This window comes from Brachyistius frenatus, unplaced genomic scaffold (assembly GCF_029030835.1).
Source record: "Brachyistius frenatus isolate BFR_SWC_R1_liver_20210118 unplaced genomic scaffold, ASM2903083v1 Contig_78, whole genome shotgun sequence".
Taxonomy (NCBI): Eukaryota; Metazoa; Chordata; class Actinopteri; family Embiotocidae; genus Brachyistius; species Brachyistius frenatus.
In genome coordinates this window covers 285,531-300,831 of record NW_027210677.1, presented here as the reverse complement: position 1 = coordinate 300,831, position 15,301 = coordinate 285,531, and the positions used below count along the sequence as shown (strand labels likewise).

General features: G+C 43.4%; 2 protein-coding genes across 3 annotated transcripts; both read right to left on the bottom strand.

The window, feature by feature from the left end:
- Nucleotides 1-475: 475 nt before the first annotated feature.
- Nucleotides 476-5,613, bottom strand: adprm (ADP-ribose/CDP-alcohol diphosphatase, manganese-dependent). The gene is made up of 3 exons (XM_069708832.1): nucleotides 4,837-5,613; nucleotides 2,743-2,865; nucleotides 476-2,062 (listed from the first exon to the last, which is right to left on the bottom strand). The coding sequence occupies exons 1-3, from the start codon at nucleotides 5,408-5,410 to the stop codon at nucleotides 1,770-1,772; spliced, it is 990 nt and encodes a 329-aa protein (XP_069564933.1). The 5' UTR covers nucleotides 5,411-5,613; the 3' UTR covers nucleotides 476-1,769.
- Nucleotides 5,614-6,555: 942 nt separating this feature from the next.
- rsph1 (radial spoke head component 1) lies at nucleotides 6,556-10,307 on the bottom strand. Of its 2 annotated transcripts, XM_069708757.1 has the most exons (8): nucleotides 10,192-10,307; nucleotides 9,908-10,021; nucleotides 9,710-9,815; nucleotides 9,478-9,568; nucleotides 9,009-9,144; nucleotides 7,984-8,052; nucleotides 7,693-7,797; nucleotides 6,556-7,316 (listed from the first exon to the last, which is right to left on the bottom strand). In XM_069708757.1, exons 1-8 carry the CDS (start codon nucleotides 10,240-10,242, stop codon nucleotides 7,176-7,178), a joined length of 813 nt encoding a protein of 270 aa, XP_069564858.1. In that variant the 5' UTR covers nucleotides 10,243-10,307; the 3' UTR covers nucleotides 6,556-7,175. The 2 variants fall into 2 exon arrangements, with proteins under 2 accessions (XP_069564858.1, XP_069564859.1); XM_069708758.1 differs by lacking the exon at nucleotides 7,693-7,797.
- Between the last annotated feature and the right edge of the window lie 4,994 nt (nucleotides 10,308-15,301).

Genomic DNA, 15,301 nt, shown 5'->3' with positions numbered 1-15,301 from the left:
TAATAAATTATATTAGTAATCCCAAGAGAAATATGAGGACACGGCACTGAGAACTTGTGGAAGTGCCTTAAAGTGCAGTAACACTAGTGGCTGCTTGGTGCTGGACCCAAAATGGCTCTGGCTCCAGAGACTCCCATTAAACTTCTGCCATGAAATACAAAGTCAGTACATTTTTTTCTCCACAAGTCATTATAGTGCATTTCTCTAAATTCAATCCTTCTGATCAGTGTTCAGGTGCTCCATCTGGAAATGATTCTATAACGAAATAGATATTAGGCCTCATAGAGAGGTATGTTTGATGATGACATGCCTGAGGTGCAGCTAGATTTTCCATAAAGGTGAGCGGGTGTAGTGAACTCAGGTTGGATCTAGGAAAGCTGGTTCTACCAGTTTTCCACATGAGCTGAATGCATCATATGTTGCCAGGGAGTGAACATATCATTCAACTGGCACAGATGTGAAAGTCGTCCTGATGTAGAGGTGGTAGTATGTATTTTATTGTTGATGTCATCACTTTACAGTGTAAACCAAACAGATCTGCACGGAGCTTGTGCTCAACTTATCACCTGAAAACTGAAAACTGCACAATAAAGCAATACACGGCACTCATCAAATTTCTCTTTACATTGCAGAATTCAGCTCCCAGCAAACGTGCGTAGGAGTACATCAGTTATGTGTAATATGCAACATGCAAAAAGGCAACAATTCCAATAGAAAACCACTTCTTTCTTAAAACATGTGCATATAAATATGCAGATTCCATCATTTAACCTTCAGATTACAACAAAACTAGGGTATCAGATATAATTCACACTTTGTTACAATTTAAAAAAAATAAAAACTCAAAAGTGCAATAAATAATGTTGAGGTACTGCATTCGTAAAGTGTTCTCAGCTCTGCCTTTCAGCAAAACTAAAACAGCGGAAACTTATGCTGCTTCCATTACTGAAGTCGTCTGATAGCAATAACTTAAATAGTTCATTGTTTCTCACTTTTTTTCAGAAAAGAATAACATGTAAAGCCCTTTTTTAAGGTAGGGAAGGTAAATGCAGGTACATCTACTTCCTGTAAAGTGACTTCTTCAGAGAATGTATCAAACATCCTCTAAGTTTTCCAGTCTAGAAAATACTTCACAGTCTCCACAGGTTCAGTCATTTCTGCATTTCAAAAGGACAAGATGCCTAAAGTCCATCCACGAAGGTTTAAATTCTTTATTAGGTTATAGTATCCGTTAAACAATCTCTTTCCCCGATGTGCTTTCAGTGCAAGTGGGGACAAAATCCACAGCAACGATACATTCCAGCCTTTATCTGAAGTTAATGAAAGGTTTCAGCAGAGTTGAGCTAAATCGAGGTTAATTTGTTAAGCACTAAATTTAACGCCCGTTTGATGCACATTTGTCAACCCACTTTGAAAACCCTTCTACATCAGGCTCAGGCGGACACGTTGGTGAGCAAAGAAAACAAATTCTAAAAGTTTCTTTTGCAGAAGTTTTGTTAAAATTGTGCTACTTTCCAGGTAAAACTACCTCCAGTTCAAGGAACCACAAAAAGTGAAGTTTATACCAACGTTAATGTGCAAAGAAACTCTGGAAGATACCCAATGTGATCGGTTTACTTCAAACCAACCGTGGAATTTGTCCCCCGTCGCTTTCGCTGGATGAACACACGGTTCAGTTTGGACAGGAAGCTGAAGCCTTCTGTTTTTAGACACAATTGAAAAACTGTGATTCTTTGATTACAACGTGTTGTCACGGTGCGATTTCGGCGTCACGGAAACATAAGCACTCGGTCGGCGACCCTGCCGCGACCTTTCAGCACCATCCTGTCCTTGTAGACGGAGACGGTGCCGAACGCGTCGCCGTCGGGCGGCGTCTCGATCACCCCCTCCAGCGTCAGGTAGTGCACTCCCGTGTCTTTGGGCCGGTGATATCCGCCGTCGTGGTCGTGTCCGGCCATGTAACACACCACGCAGCCGTGGGAGCGTATCACCGCCAGGAGCTCGTCGTAGTTCCACGCCAGGCAAATCGGCGCCGTGGAGTAGGGATGGACGGGCAGGTGACCTGGGAAACAAAAACACTGAGATCACCGAAGAGCAGCACGTGTGGGGTTTTTTGGGCTGTAACGAGTTCAGTTTGTTTTTAAGAGTGAAATACTTCGACAAATATCGGATGGATTTCTGGGAAATTTGTCACGGATGTCCCTGCTTGTTGCAAATTCTCCATATTGTCCGATCAATAACACCAAACCGAAGCGCTGAAACGCCAAAGATATGCAATTCATCAATCCACTGATTGTTAATCAACTTCTAAGGGGTATAAAAAGTTACACTTTATAACAAACACAAACATTTCCAAACAGTTAACTTGACCATACATAACACTATATATTGTACAAGAATACAATATCACATACATAGCTCGGCAAGAACCTTAAAGGGGCAATAGTCAGATTATTCGTTTTAAAATATTCAAAATCAACTAAAATGATCCACAGAAAGTGAAGAAATAGCAATGTTGACATGTTGTGAAAGAAGTCTGTGTATTGTGTTGCAGAATATGTCTCCTGAGGTTAGCATGCTAACCAGCTAGCCCCAGCCCGGCCTGTCTCGTAACGGCTGAAACTCTTTGCAAAAAAAAAAAAAAAAAAAAAAAAAAGAAGCAAAACACGTGTTAGCATTGTGAACGTGTGAATCATGAAACGGACATACCGTCCCCAACCTGCTGCGACAGGTTTTACTTACTGACAATAGTGACTCTCTCCCGTTTCTCATCAGCAGACGACAGCACAGAGTGGAGCCAGTCCAGCTGGTCCTTACTGAACCCACCGTTGAACATTGTGAACCTCTGCTGGAGGCCCTCCAACACTGAAACAACAACACAACACACAACCGGTTCAGCCTGAAGTCAGTGAAATCTCTAAATGTAAATGAATGAATGGAGTGAATGTTTGAAACGAAGTAGATCTGTCGTGAGTCTTAATCTGCAAACTGTGATGCTGAAATCAGCGCAGAGAGCTCTGAAGAAATGGTGTCGCCTCTTTAAAACTGCTGCCAAACTGACAGTGTGCCTTTGGGCAAGGCATGTCAACTTAAAATGAACACACATCAGTGACCCTTTTTGAGTCACGGGACGTCCTGCACAAACCAAACAAGGAATTTTGTTATTCCCTGGACTATTAATGCCAACCTGCAAAACCAGGCGCTGCGGTCTCTTGTGGAGGTGTGTAACCCCCCCACCCTCCCACCCCTCACTGTTCATGTGTGTGCGTATCCCCTCCACTGTTTGTGTGTGTGTGCCCCCCCACTGTTCGTGTGTGTGTACCCCCCCCACACACACTGTTCGTGTGTGTGTGTGTGTGTACCCCCCCACTGTTCGTGTGTGTGTACCACACACACACTGTTCGTGTGTGTGTGTGTGTGTGTTCGTGTGTGTGTACCCCCCCCCCCCACACACACTGTTCGTGTGTGTGTGTGTGTGTGTACCCCCCCACTGTTCGTGTGTGTGTGTGTGTGTGTGTGTATCCCCCCCACTGTTCGTGTGTGTGTGTGTATCCCCTCCACTGTTCGTGTGTGTGTGTGTGTCCCACTGTTCGTGTGTGTGTGTGTGTGTATCCACCCACTGTTCGTGTGTGTGTGTGTGTGTGTGTGTGTGTCCCACTGTTCGTGTGTGTGTGTGTGTATCCACCCACTGTTCGTGTGTGTGTGTGTGTGTGTGTGTGTGTGTCCCACTGTTCGTGTGTGTGTGTGTGTTCGTGTGTGTGTACCCCCCCCCCACACACACTGTGTGTGTGTGTGTGTGTGTACCCCCCACTGTTCGTGTGTGTGTGTGTGTGTGTGTGTGTATCCCCCCCACTGTTCGTGTGTGTGTGTGTGTGTGTGTGTGTGTGTGTGTGTCCCACTGTTCGTGTGTGTGTGTGTGTATCCACCCACTGTTCGTGTGTGTGTGTGTGTGTGTGTGTGTGTCCCACTGTTCGTGTGTGTGTGTATACCCCCCCCCCACTGTTCGTGTGTGTGTGTGTGTGTGTGTGTGTGTGTGTGTGTGTGTGTGTGTGTGTGTGTGTGTGTGTGTGTGTGTGTACCCCCCCCCCACTGTTTGTGTGTGTGCCGTACAGGTTGACATCACATTAGTTTCCACCACTCAACACCACGTTGAGGGGTGGAAAGCGAAATCCAGAAAAGTACCTGTCACTAAAAGTGAGTTAAGTCGAGCCAGGAACTAGGGGTAAAAGAAATGGACCTTAATGTCTCCATGTTAATCTAGTCCACACTAGACAATTCAAAGTACAACGGTTTTTGATCTTTCCTCAGTCTGATGTGGCCAGGAGACAATCTGAAAGTGGTTTAAACCAGTTTGGGATTTTACTTTTGGCCCAGCACCACTTTCACAACGGCCAGGTAAATATTAGCACTTGAGTTGTTACACGAGTTGTTTACTAGCAACACCATGGACCAATGTTTTTACAAGTGGGTCTCTGTTCTGCTTGCATTGTGCGAGCTCACACTGTAGCAACGGAAGAAAAGGAGACTGCAAGGTAGATGTCATGAAAAATATGCAATTACATACTATTTTGGTCAGAGACAATACATGTAAATCATATTTTTGTTTTGTTCACAGGGCACTTGTCAATGCTTCCTCAGAGTGACACCACATCATTTCATCAGTTTTCCACAGCAGTTGTTTCTTTTAAAAGAAATATAGGTACATCTAGTCTTGCCTTTGTATCAGACACTAATAAAATAAAATAAAAATAAACACCTGCTAATTAATCACATTGTTCAAAATATGAACATAAAAATAGTATAAATGATATTCAAATAAAATGCTGAGTAGTATACCTGGGGGGCAGTTGAGGTCGTCGTTGCCGTTGTACTCCTTTATCCAATTCATGGCATTGACGTACTCTTCGCTGCACTCCTCTCTGCCCAGCAGGCTCACGTCATAAGCGTCCAGCACGACAAACGTAAACCCGGGAAACGGGCTGAAGGTGTAGGCGTAGATGTCGCAGTTCGCCGGGGCGCCGCTCGGGCTCCGGCCGGCGTGCAGTGTGCTGTTGAGCTTTGAACGCAGCAGCGCGCTCCTGCTGAAGTTATAGAACTCGTGGTTGCCCCACACATGGTGCACCTCCACCGGGCTGGAGCTGAACTCCCTCAGCACCGTGTCCAGAGCCCGCTCGGAGGCGCCGAGGCCCTTGTTAAAGCCGTCGATAACGTCTCCCAGCTGGAGGATGAACTCTGGCTTGACGGCCGCCTCGGACCAGCCGTCCTGGGCATTTCTCAGCAGCTGCAGAGCGCTCCGGTAGTAGCGCTTCCTCGTCCGGGTGTAGTTGTATCCGTCGTCGATGTCTGCGTACTGGATGTCGGCTATCACGCCGAAAGTAAACAGCGGCGGTTGTTGAGGACAGTCGTCCATTCCCGGTGTTGTCTCCGGTCACTAATGTCAGAGTGCTGCTCTTCTAACTACCGGTGGAGCCGGAACAGTAACGCTAACCTACACGGTGCCGGTGTCCCGTCGACAACATTCACATGACATCCAGCCGCAACGTAACGCACTCAACTCCCTCCATTGTCTCCGTCGTCCCCCTGCATGACAGCAGCAGACGCCGTCCACCGGTACTGCTGTGGTACAAGAACGAAACAATAAAACCACTTCCGGCCGCACCCTTCAAAATAAGGCTGCAAGAGACGCTGACGGAATACGATGGAGATTTGACCAATTTACCACAAAATAAACACTCTTTTATTAACGCTTAACTTACGTTCCCAACGGAAATGTTTGACACCTTTTTCATAAACAGGATGCATGCCGAGGGTCACAGGCTGTGGACCAGTTGGGTTATTACCACAACGTTTTACTTGACCAATAAAGTCCGACATGTATCATTTTAAATGCTTCATACATTTTATCCAACCAAACATAAAACAGGTGTTTCTTTTTGTAGGGACTAGGGAGAAACACTGATTCACCTACCGTGTCTACATACAGGGCCACAGAGGAGTAGCCTACCACTTAGTGCACAGTGTATATTCCCTAAATGTATATATTTATTTAAAACAACAGAAAATAAATACAAATACAAAGCTAATTTGTTTTTGACCTCTTTTTTGTCTTTTTAAAATTCCTTTAGCAATCCCCTTTGTATCACTTGCTGCACGCTTAAAATTATTGTTTTAACTTTAAAATAAATGTTTTTAAGAAAATAGTTTTTCTTGCTTGACCCTGGGGTTGTTGATTTTGTTAACCTCCATGTTCTAGGCATGGAGGTTAAAAAAAACCCATCTTTAATGTCCAGTCAGCCCTTCAGGTTATTTCTCCTTTGCTGAAAAACAAAAGTAGAATGGATTTCTCAACAGCTCCTAAATCAGCTCTGCCAAATAGTGCACCCTCTCACATGCTTATTGTCAGCACTTACTTCATTTGAAGCTTTGCTCTTCTAGTTCCATGTTTTTTAGGATGCAGTTTCCCTCATCACTCATGAACACAAATGTTGTTCCACTCTGACACAGAGGGGCAGCGTCTGCTTTACATTACATACAGTACAGTCTTGCACATTTCCAGTTTACAGCCATTTATTTCCACAACAGCGTCACACATGGAAACTAAACAGATTATATTCATAAATGCATGTTGCTTTGCCTTTTAACCAAATGATGAAAGCTGCAGGGTTCATCACACTGCTTAGTTTCCTGTTCTGTCTATCTGCTGAAACGGTTTCCTTTTTCACCAGCTAACAACACAAAACACAAAAGCTGACGTATTAATTCCTTACCTTTGTCTTTGTCTCAGACTCAGGACTCCTTACCTGTGTTTCAGCGTTGAAGGAATGACATTTAAACTACAACACAGCACACTGTGGTCACAAAATGTTTCATTCTGCCACATACTGCACTTGTGTATTGTATTGGAAGGTATGTGTCGACTCCTTTAATGGCAGCGGGGCTTTTTAAGGCTGATTTTAACATTATGTCATTTCAAATACAAAAACTTAATAAGGCAAATGGAAATGTATAGGGAGAAACAATTTACAGCAAATATAATCTAACCATAAAATGAATTCAACAAAATGTCATATGTGAATTTTTTTCTAAATAAATTGTCCAAAGATTGGTTGGTGGCAAGACGAGGACATCTTGGGAGGAACGGTCTCTGCTGTGGGACAGTATTTCTAAAATCCTGCCTACGACTCTCCACCTGACGACTGGAGTTCACTTGAAGTCTCTTCGTTGGGGGTCTGCGGCGTCGGGCCGGTGATGCACTTGGGAATCCACTTCAGGACGGTGGCAGGGGCCAACTCGCCCCACTCCCCCTCAACTCGGTCCTGCACAGAACGGGACAAAAGCTTGGACGTGTGCTGCGAGCGGAGCGCGCGCACGTTACCGTGGAGAATCGATGTTTTCACGAAGAGCAGCGTGTCCGTCTGTGGAGCGACGCCAAGCGTGAAAACATCTGCGAACTCCAGGCTCACTGCAAGTCGCCAACGCGCAAACACTCGAGACGACCGATCGCAATCGTGCGTTTAACATGCAATCGCAGGCAAGCGCGTGCACTGAAAAGAGCGTCAATGTTTAAAAAAAAACAACAACAACAACAAAAACACCCCGAGATCATGCAACACACTGATGCGAGGGAGCGATCTGTGCAACTGGTAGGAAAGACACAGCGTCAGCAGTCGTGTAGGGAAGCAGCGGCGGCACCTCGTCTGCTCCTCCTGAGGGCCCGAGGGTGTAACCCTCCCGGGACCCCGGGTAAGGAGACTTCTGCGCTTTGACGTGTTCGGCGTTCTGCTCCGCGTCCACCGGCTGGAGGTTTAAGAGTTGTCAGTTATTTGTTGTGCGTCTCTTCGTCCTGACGAAGATCACGTTTACCGTACAGCCACCGAGACAGAAGGAAATTCTCACTTTGTTTTTTTTTTGTTTGTTTGTTTGTTTGTTTGTTTGTGTTTACGCCACAGTGGAAACAGGTGAATCGTGTTGATGTTGAACTACCTCCTCTGCTTGATATTCTCCGTGCTGCTCGCAGCCGATGTCGAACACGTACTTCCCCGGGCCATTCGGCTGCAAAACAAGGTAAAAATACAACAAGAAAAGAGCAAAGAAATAGTATAAATTCTATTATTTAAAGTAAACTTGAGGCGATCAGACAGGTTGTAAGTTAACAGCGGAGCCAGATAAACTAACTCTTTATTTGGGGGGTAAAATCTAAAAATGAGCATTGCACATTCTAAAATGTAAAGTTGATAATGTCATTTTATTATTCACTTTGATTTCTTTTCAAAGTAAGAGTTAACAACTGGTCCGATCGTCTAATTATGGTCACGTTTCTATAATTGGATTTAACTTGGATGGAGAAGCATATAGGTACAGAAGTGTCGACAAAAGCCAGCAAACAGTGACGTCACACGTCAGCCAAACTCTGTTGTTAAAGGTAATTAAACACTAATATTAGGGCAGTCTTGTTAGAAAGCCATATGATGCTTCTGAATAAACGTAACCAACCTTTGCATCAAATTTGTTTGTTTGACTCGGCCAGTGAAAAGTATTGAGCAACACAGGAAGTTGTTTGATGACGTGAAGTTGAAAACATGGGAGTCTTAATCCCCTCCTTACCTTCTCTACCACGTTCAAAATCAACAATCTCAAGTCAGGGTGCAGATCTATCAAATAAAGGCACAACATGCCCAAGAATAATCTTTAAAAAAAACAAACAATCAAAAGTTCTGTTATCCTTATGACAGGTATGGATTAATTCTGAAACTGAAAGCTTCACCAATAAAACTGGGAAGAAATGAACACAAACAGACTTCCAAATTGATGTAAAGAGAGTCGCAATTTAACTAATCTTCTTGTATTCGGTGTTGAATTTCACTAAGTCATCTTCTTCTGGGACAAAGGCAGTTCTCGCCTCGTATAAATGAATCAGAACATGATTTAGACAATCGTTGTCCATCTTCCACAGTACTCAGGCTGCAGCAGATGATATTGAATATGTTGCCATTCATCACTGAACTTACATTATTGTTGACAAAGTTCCCCTTGTAAATGTGGTTAGAGTGGATGTACTCTCCAGCTGACTCCATCTTGCCGTTCACCCATGCGCCCTTCTGCTTTGAGCCCGTTTGGTGGTGGTGGTAAACGCCCTGACCGTGCCTGTCAATCACACGACACCAGCTGTTTCTGTAGTTTCAACATATGTCAGAAGTAGTTTGATAATTTGGGGATAAAACTGGGCTAAATAAATTAAAACGTGTTACATGTAACTGCTGTTTTACGGCATTTCACTGACTACTCTGGCTCCAGCACGTATTAAGGGCCCATCGTCTGCTGAAATGAAGTCATTTAATGCTGTCCACACTCACTGGGTAGCCGAGGGTCGCTGCTCAGATCACAGATTTGGTTCCAACCCAGCAGAGCGACGTCTGCTCTCAAAACTGAAAAACTGAAAACATCTCCCACTTGTGCTTGTTGAATGTATAGATGTACCTCATGCTTCCCAGCCACTCTCCATCATACGTGTCGTTGTTGGGGTAGGAGTAGATGCCGTGACCTTGTCTCGAGCCCTCGACCCACATCCCTGAAAGGCAAAGCGAGGCAACGAAAAGTGTCAACTCATTAAGTTTAAACAACCTTGAATTGTGAAAATACATTTTAATAGGCAGACTTTAATATGCCCCCCAAAAAAACCTCAGTTTCAGTAAAGTAGCTTTTTTTGTACCTTCATATTTGGACCCATCTGGATAGTAGAAGGTGCCCTGTCCGTGTTTCATGTTATGGCTGTAGTCTCCTACGTATTTTGCCCTGTTTTTAAAGTGATAAGTCCCCTGTTGGAGAAAACATATATATAGATATCTATAGATATATCTATCTATATCTCTATAGATATAGAGATATATGTATATATATCTCTACCTACCTGTCCGTGTCTTTTCCCGTTCTGATACTCTCCCTGATAAACGTCTCCGTTTGGCAGGACAGCTTTCCCGACTCCGTGCCTCTCCCCTGCTTCATTCCTGTCCCCTTCATACTCCTGCTCCGGTCAAATAAACAAACCCAAAGTTTCTTTCTTTAGACACAACCGTCACCACGTCAGCACACAACACGAACTCACCGGTTCATGAAAGAAACGTGCTCATGTTAGCTTCGGCATGGTTTTGGTTATTTCAACCAGCGTAAATAACAAGTTGACTCCAGTCTCACTCCGTGTTTGTTGTGTTCTTCTTCGAACTCATCAGAGCCGATGTCCGACATGGTTCTGCGTTCCTGGACCAGTTTGTTGAAGTCTTTGTTTGAAACGGGGCGTCAAACACCGGAGAGATGCTCAACTAGCTCGGTGAGTGCGTGCGTGCTTCTCCTCGATTACGGTTGTCATGACAACGGCCGGAGGCACGTGACGCGCGTGCGCGCTGTCCCGCCAGCGGCCTGCCGCGTCGTTCAGAAGTGACGCTTGTTATCAGCTTGGTGACGGGTTTTCGACATTGTTCAGTAAGTTTTCATGAATTTTAAAACTAAATTGTGAGTTTTCCCCGGACATGGAGCTACTCCTTCAAGTTTGTAAAATACCAGCCAGTTTCTAAATGATGAGGTAGGCTCGTTTTGGCCAGCGGCCCGATCATATGTCTGTTTAAATTTGATAAAAACAAAGACCATTCTAATAAGCCTTCATAGTGAAACAGCTTTTAATATCCTAAGTCAAATACATTGCAAAATATCCTTACGCTTACAATTTGACAGACTATTAGGTTGTGTTTTATGATTCTTGGGTAGAAAACTAGTTATAGCTGTATAATAGCAGTGTATCTTTTGCACAGTAGCTTCCCTGCAGCACACTGGAGACATTACAGGGCCGGCCTGTCTTTGCAACGGTTGGTGTTTGATTCCAGTTCTTTTTTTATACACAAGGACAACAAAACAACGTTTTATTTTGCCATTTCATTATTTAACTTTATAAGGTGCAATCTTTAAGATCCAAGATATTCCTGCAAGGTGCAGAAGAAGAGCAACACCGTAATGAGCAAGACGGGGGAAGCAATAACTTGAATTATGTGGTGAGAGCAAGGGGAGGTGGGGATGGAGACGAGACGGACAGCGCCACCTGGGGAATTGCAGGGAATGCTTTTTACATATATCTTGAGTACGGTTCTGGAGAATTGCTGATGAGGTACACAGACTCGTTACTGAAGCAAGAGAGATGCATTTTTTAGCAAATCAAATGTTTTATTGAGATAAAATATTCAACTCGGCAGGGCCTTCAGGAAAGAATATTAACGAGAGGAACTTCCGAACCTGAGAGGAAATTGAAAGTATTTATTGCACTTAGCACTAAAAGAGGGAATACAAAATAAAATGCATTAAAGTGACTGGAAAAATACCTCAAAATGCCGAAAACAGGCCACTTATGGAGAGGCAGTCCATGCTGAGGAGCGCCCAGGGGTGCTACCACATACTCACCAATCCTCACAGGAGGCAATGGTGCAACTTAAAATGGTGTCCTAGTACTTTACATGCAAGTACTTTACAAGTGCAGGGACCTCACCGCAGGGGCCGTGGGTGAAAATATTCACAACAAATTCAACCCAGTTGGCTTACCACAAAAATACAAAGGGCAACTCAAAAGGAAATGTGTCAAAAGAGTTTTTTGTTGACTTTTAGACAGAGGAGACCGTTAAAAGGTTTAATCAGCAGTTGATTAATCTTGTACAAGAGGAGCATTTTAACAATGCACCAACATCATGTGGTTACAGAGTAAAAGGCTCAGAGTATGAGCGTTTACAGTCAGCATTTATATCTCTTGTGGTCCTCGTCGACTCAGACGATACATTTCTCTTCAGGCTGAGGCCTTGGCCTTCATAATTAGCTATTCGATAAAGGGCCTGTTATTGACTACTTGATGAAAATAACAAGTTGCACAGCAGTGAGCCATCTCTACACGGGCACAAAGACTTGTTCAAGGACGTCTCCCCGTATTTTACCATATAAAAATGAAATTCTTATAACAAAATGAACCATAAGACATAATCCATCTTCCAAAAAGGACAACATCAACTAGGCCCACAATGCTGCCAACTATACATATTAGTTGTGTGTCCCTCACCGCCTCTGGCACGGGACCTTACCACGCTGGACGGTCACGATGTGCTGGACAACCATGAGGTTTCCAACATAAAGCTCAGCCACTGAGTCACATAAAACTATCACAGAAGTTATAGACACTAATTAGGCAGTTTAAACTTGACACAACCAGTGTTCATTGCAACTATAGATACCTGCAACACCAACACTACCAGCCACAGCAGAAGGGGACAGGAGACAAGAGGGAGGACAAAAGGAGGCCTCATATCACATGGAGGAGTCAGGCCCTCGAGCTGCGTTCACTAACACTCCACCTGACTGTTCACCTGAGCTGGGAGAGCATTAAATTAGGAAGTATTCCAAGTTATGATCAAACATCAGCACTCATGCTTTTGTGACCACTGGTTTATGCTCATTTGCGATTTCACCACGATGTTTCTTATGATTATTAGAGTTATTAATATGAGCCAGTGATTCCTGAACATTTTTAAAGGATTTTTTTTGTAAACCCCAACGAAAAGCTGCCTGTAAAACTGAGCAATGAAGATGAATGCGTAAAACCATAAATAGGCAGTGCGATGAATGAATCCCCCAAATGTAACAGAGTAAAAGCAAAGATTTTTTTTTTTTTTTTTTTACAAAATCGGCTCAAGAAAGAATAAAAATCATTCTGCATTAAAAATACAAGTGTCACTTACTCGATGAACTCGTGTAAATACATGCAGCAGACCGACTGCTGATGAACAGACTGATTCATTGCTGTAGGTCTCCTCCTATAATGGGCCGGCTTCCAGAAAACACCGCCGTGCCTGTTGTTTCTCTGCAGTGACAATGGAGGGCGCTGTGGTCTGTCTTTCACCAGCGACGACAAGGGCATCAATTTGTAAAGCGCACTGGAGTCCCATCACAGCAGGACCTGCAGCATCTGTGTGACGTAGTTTCTTTCCAAAAATGTCAAGCTCAGTTTAGCTTTTTTTTTTTAAGATTAAACCTCAGAGTATTGAAAAGTAAAACACGGTTTGATGAGTGAAAAATAACCTCGTGTGGTCCCTTTAATGAGATGAATATGAATAGAAATCGATTCAACCCATCGAAACAAATTGCCTAAATGTGTCTTCTTAATGGTAATTAATAAGTAATAAGTCCTGGCTCAAACAGAACAATTGTTCAAATCTGTCCATCAAATGATATTTAAGTGCATCGCAGATAATAAATAATGGACTGAGTGACCTCTGCTTAGCAGCCCTTTATTTAGACAACTTGATCTGGACTTGACATTAACTCATAAGCTGTGAGATTTTGCCATCTGTTGCATTAAAGATTAAAACGAACTCTGGTTCCAATCCGCTGCATTCAGACTCATGACGAGGTAATGTTCAACACGTCCGGAGCAGTTATCCAATCAGTAACACGCAGGCCACTTTCAAAAAAGGCGAATGAAAGGCAGTTTGTAGCCGCAGTGATAATCCTCCTCCAATCATTGTCCGCAGAGGGACTATCATTGTCCCTTTGAGGACAGTCCCTAAGAATATCCCTCTCCTCATCAATTCCCCAAAGCAGCCCGTGTTTCAGATGGAGGCAGCGTAAACTGCAGATTCATCGGCTGCTTGTTCATGATTTAGTGCCCCTCTTGTCAGTTTACAGCCGTCTAATCCGCCTCTCGTGGCACTGACAGGAGATTTCAACACGAGTGACAGTTTGAACACCTCACTTCACGACACGCCGCAGCGTCGTCTGCTCGTTCTGGTGTCGTGCCGTCTCGGTACATTTCATCTCGGCCTGGTGGCATCCGTCTTCTGCACGTAGACACGCTTTTGCCAAAACCATTAAGCACTAATTCATGAACAGGGGGGGGGGGGTGCACTGATTCCTAAAAGATCTAGAGGGTGTCTTTCTGCAGCTTTTATTATGACTGCTGTAACTCCCTAAAAAGATTGAGTATAAATATATTTGCTATGTTAGTATTTCCGGAATAGTTCAGCTTATTTGGAAATACATTTACTTGCTGTCTCTCCTACAGTTAGCTAAGAAGGTTGCTTGTGTCTCATGTCTGGTGGAAAGGAGAAAAGAGCTGAATGGGCATATTTTCTAAAATGCTTTTTGTTTGAGTTAATGATATTCAAAGTAATATCTTCGACAATTATAGTTCCCCTTTTATAGCAGGTTCTTTTAATCATTATGCACTTCTCGCCGTGGCCAGTCTTGTCTCCCGCGACACTGTAAATCAGGATTTTTTTTAGTTTTTTTGCGTCTGCCCTCGAGCGTCCCTCAGAGTTGATTCTCTGAGATAATGGCAGGAGAAAAGAGGGGGGCCTCCAAATCTCTGACACGACCGTTAGTCTGCTGTAATCTCTAAAGCCGTCCCAGGAGGATCCTGGAGGAATTTCTATTGAGGGATTCATCCGCAATGCCTTCATTTATAAGCCTGAGTGAAAGTCACGAAAGATAAAACTCACAAATATACTGAGTAGAATCATGAAATGAAATGACACTGCACGCTTTCAACTACAACTTAAGAGTTTAATAGGAGTCGTCACACAAATGCTTTTTGTTACAATAACATAGTAAGATGCTGAAAATGATCTTCTTCAATGAGCTATGTCACAGTATGTGTCTTTGGGTCATTCAGGACAAAAGCATATGACCTAGTGTTGCTTAAAGGACGAGCGTGTAGGCGTACGTGGAATACAATAATGGTAATTGTGTTTTCATTTGTGTATTCTTACTTAAGAAAGATCCTTCGTTTCTAAACGGGTTCTTCTCCACAGAGACCGCCATGTTTCAGTGGTCCAAAGCAAACAAGCCAAAGAGAGGTTCCTTTTCAGACTCAGATTCTCCCAACATGCTTGAAAGGTGAAAGGGTGTTGAGTCGGCTGCCATCAGCCACCTCACCACTATCGGCCACTACTTCCTACACACGGCACCTGGAAAATGTAAAGGAGGAAAATGTTTCTAGGAATGTAATTAAAACAGAATAAGCAAGCCTGTAGTCGTCAATCATCTTTAAAATGGACTTATGATTGTCTTTTTATGTCAATTGCATCTTTCAAATTTGTGAACAAAATCATATAATGAAAGACATTTTACAATTTACAAAAGAATACATAAGTGTTTGTAAGTTTTACATATCGTATTATAAAAATGTTACTGTCACCCCCTTTAAAAGTTAAAGCATTTTAGCTTGAAAACCTACATTTTATTTAACCAGGTAATATTAATTTCTGGCATTTGTAACAGC

Bases quoted from the DNA above. Each gene is read 5' to 3' on its own strand.
- rsph1 (XM_069708757.1), bottom strand. From the start codon at position 10,242: ATGTCGGACATCGGCTCTGATGAGTTCGAAGAAGAACACAACAAACAC. The intron at 9,816-9,907 runs GTAGGTAGAGAT...TTTCTCCAACAG, and splicing joins ACGGGAAAAGACACGGACAG to GGGACTTATCACTTTAAAAA. The intron at 7,317-7,692 runs GTGCCGCCGCTG...CGTTCTGTGCAG, and splicing joins CCTCAGGAGGAGCAGACGAG to GACCGAGTTGAGGGGGAGTG.
- adprm (XM_069708832.1), bottom strand. From the start codon at position 5,410: ATGGACGACTGTCCTCAACAACCGCCGCTGTTTACTTTCGGCGTGATA. The intron at 2,866-4,836 runs GTATACTACTCA...TTGTTGTTTCAG, and splicing joins CGACCTCAACTGCCCCCCAG to TGTTGGAGGGCCTCCAGCAG. The intron at 2,063-2,742 runs GTAAGTAAAACC...TTTGTTTCCCAG, and splicing joins GGAGAGAGTCACTATTGTCA to GTCACCTGCCCGTCCATCCC.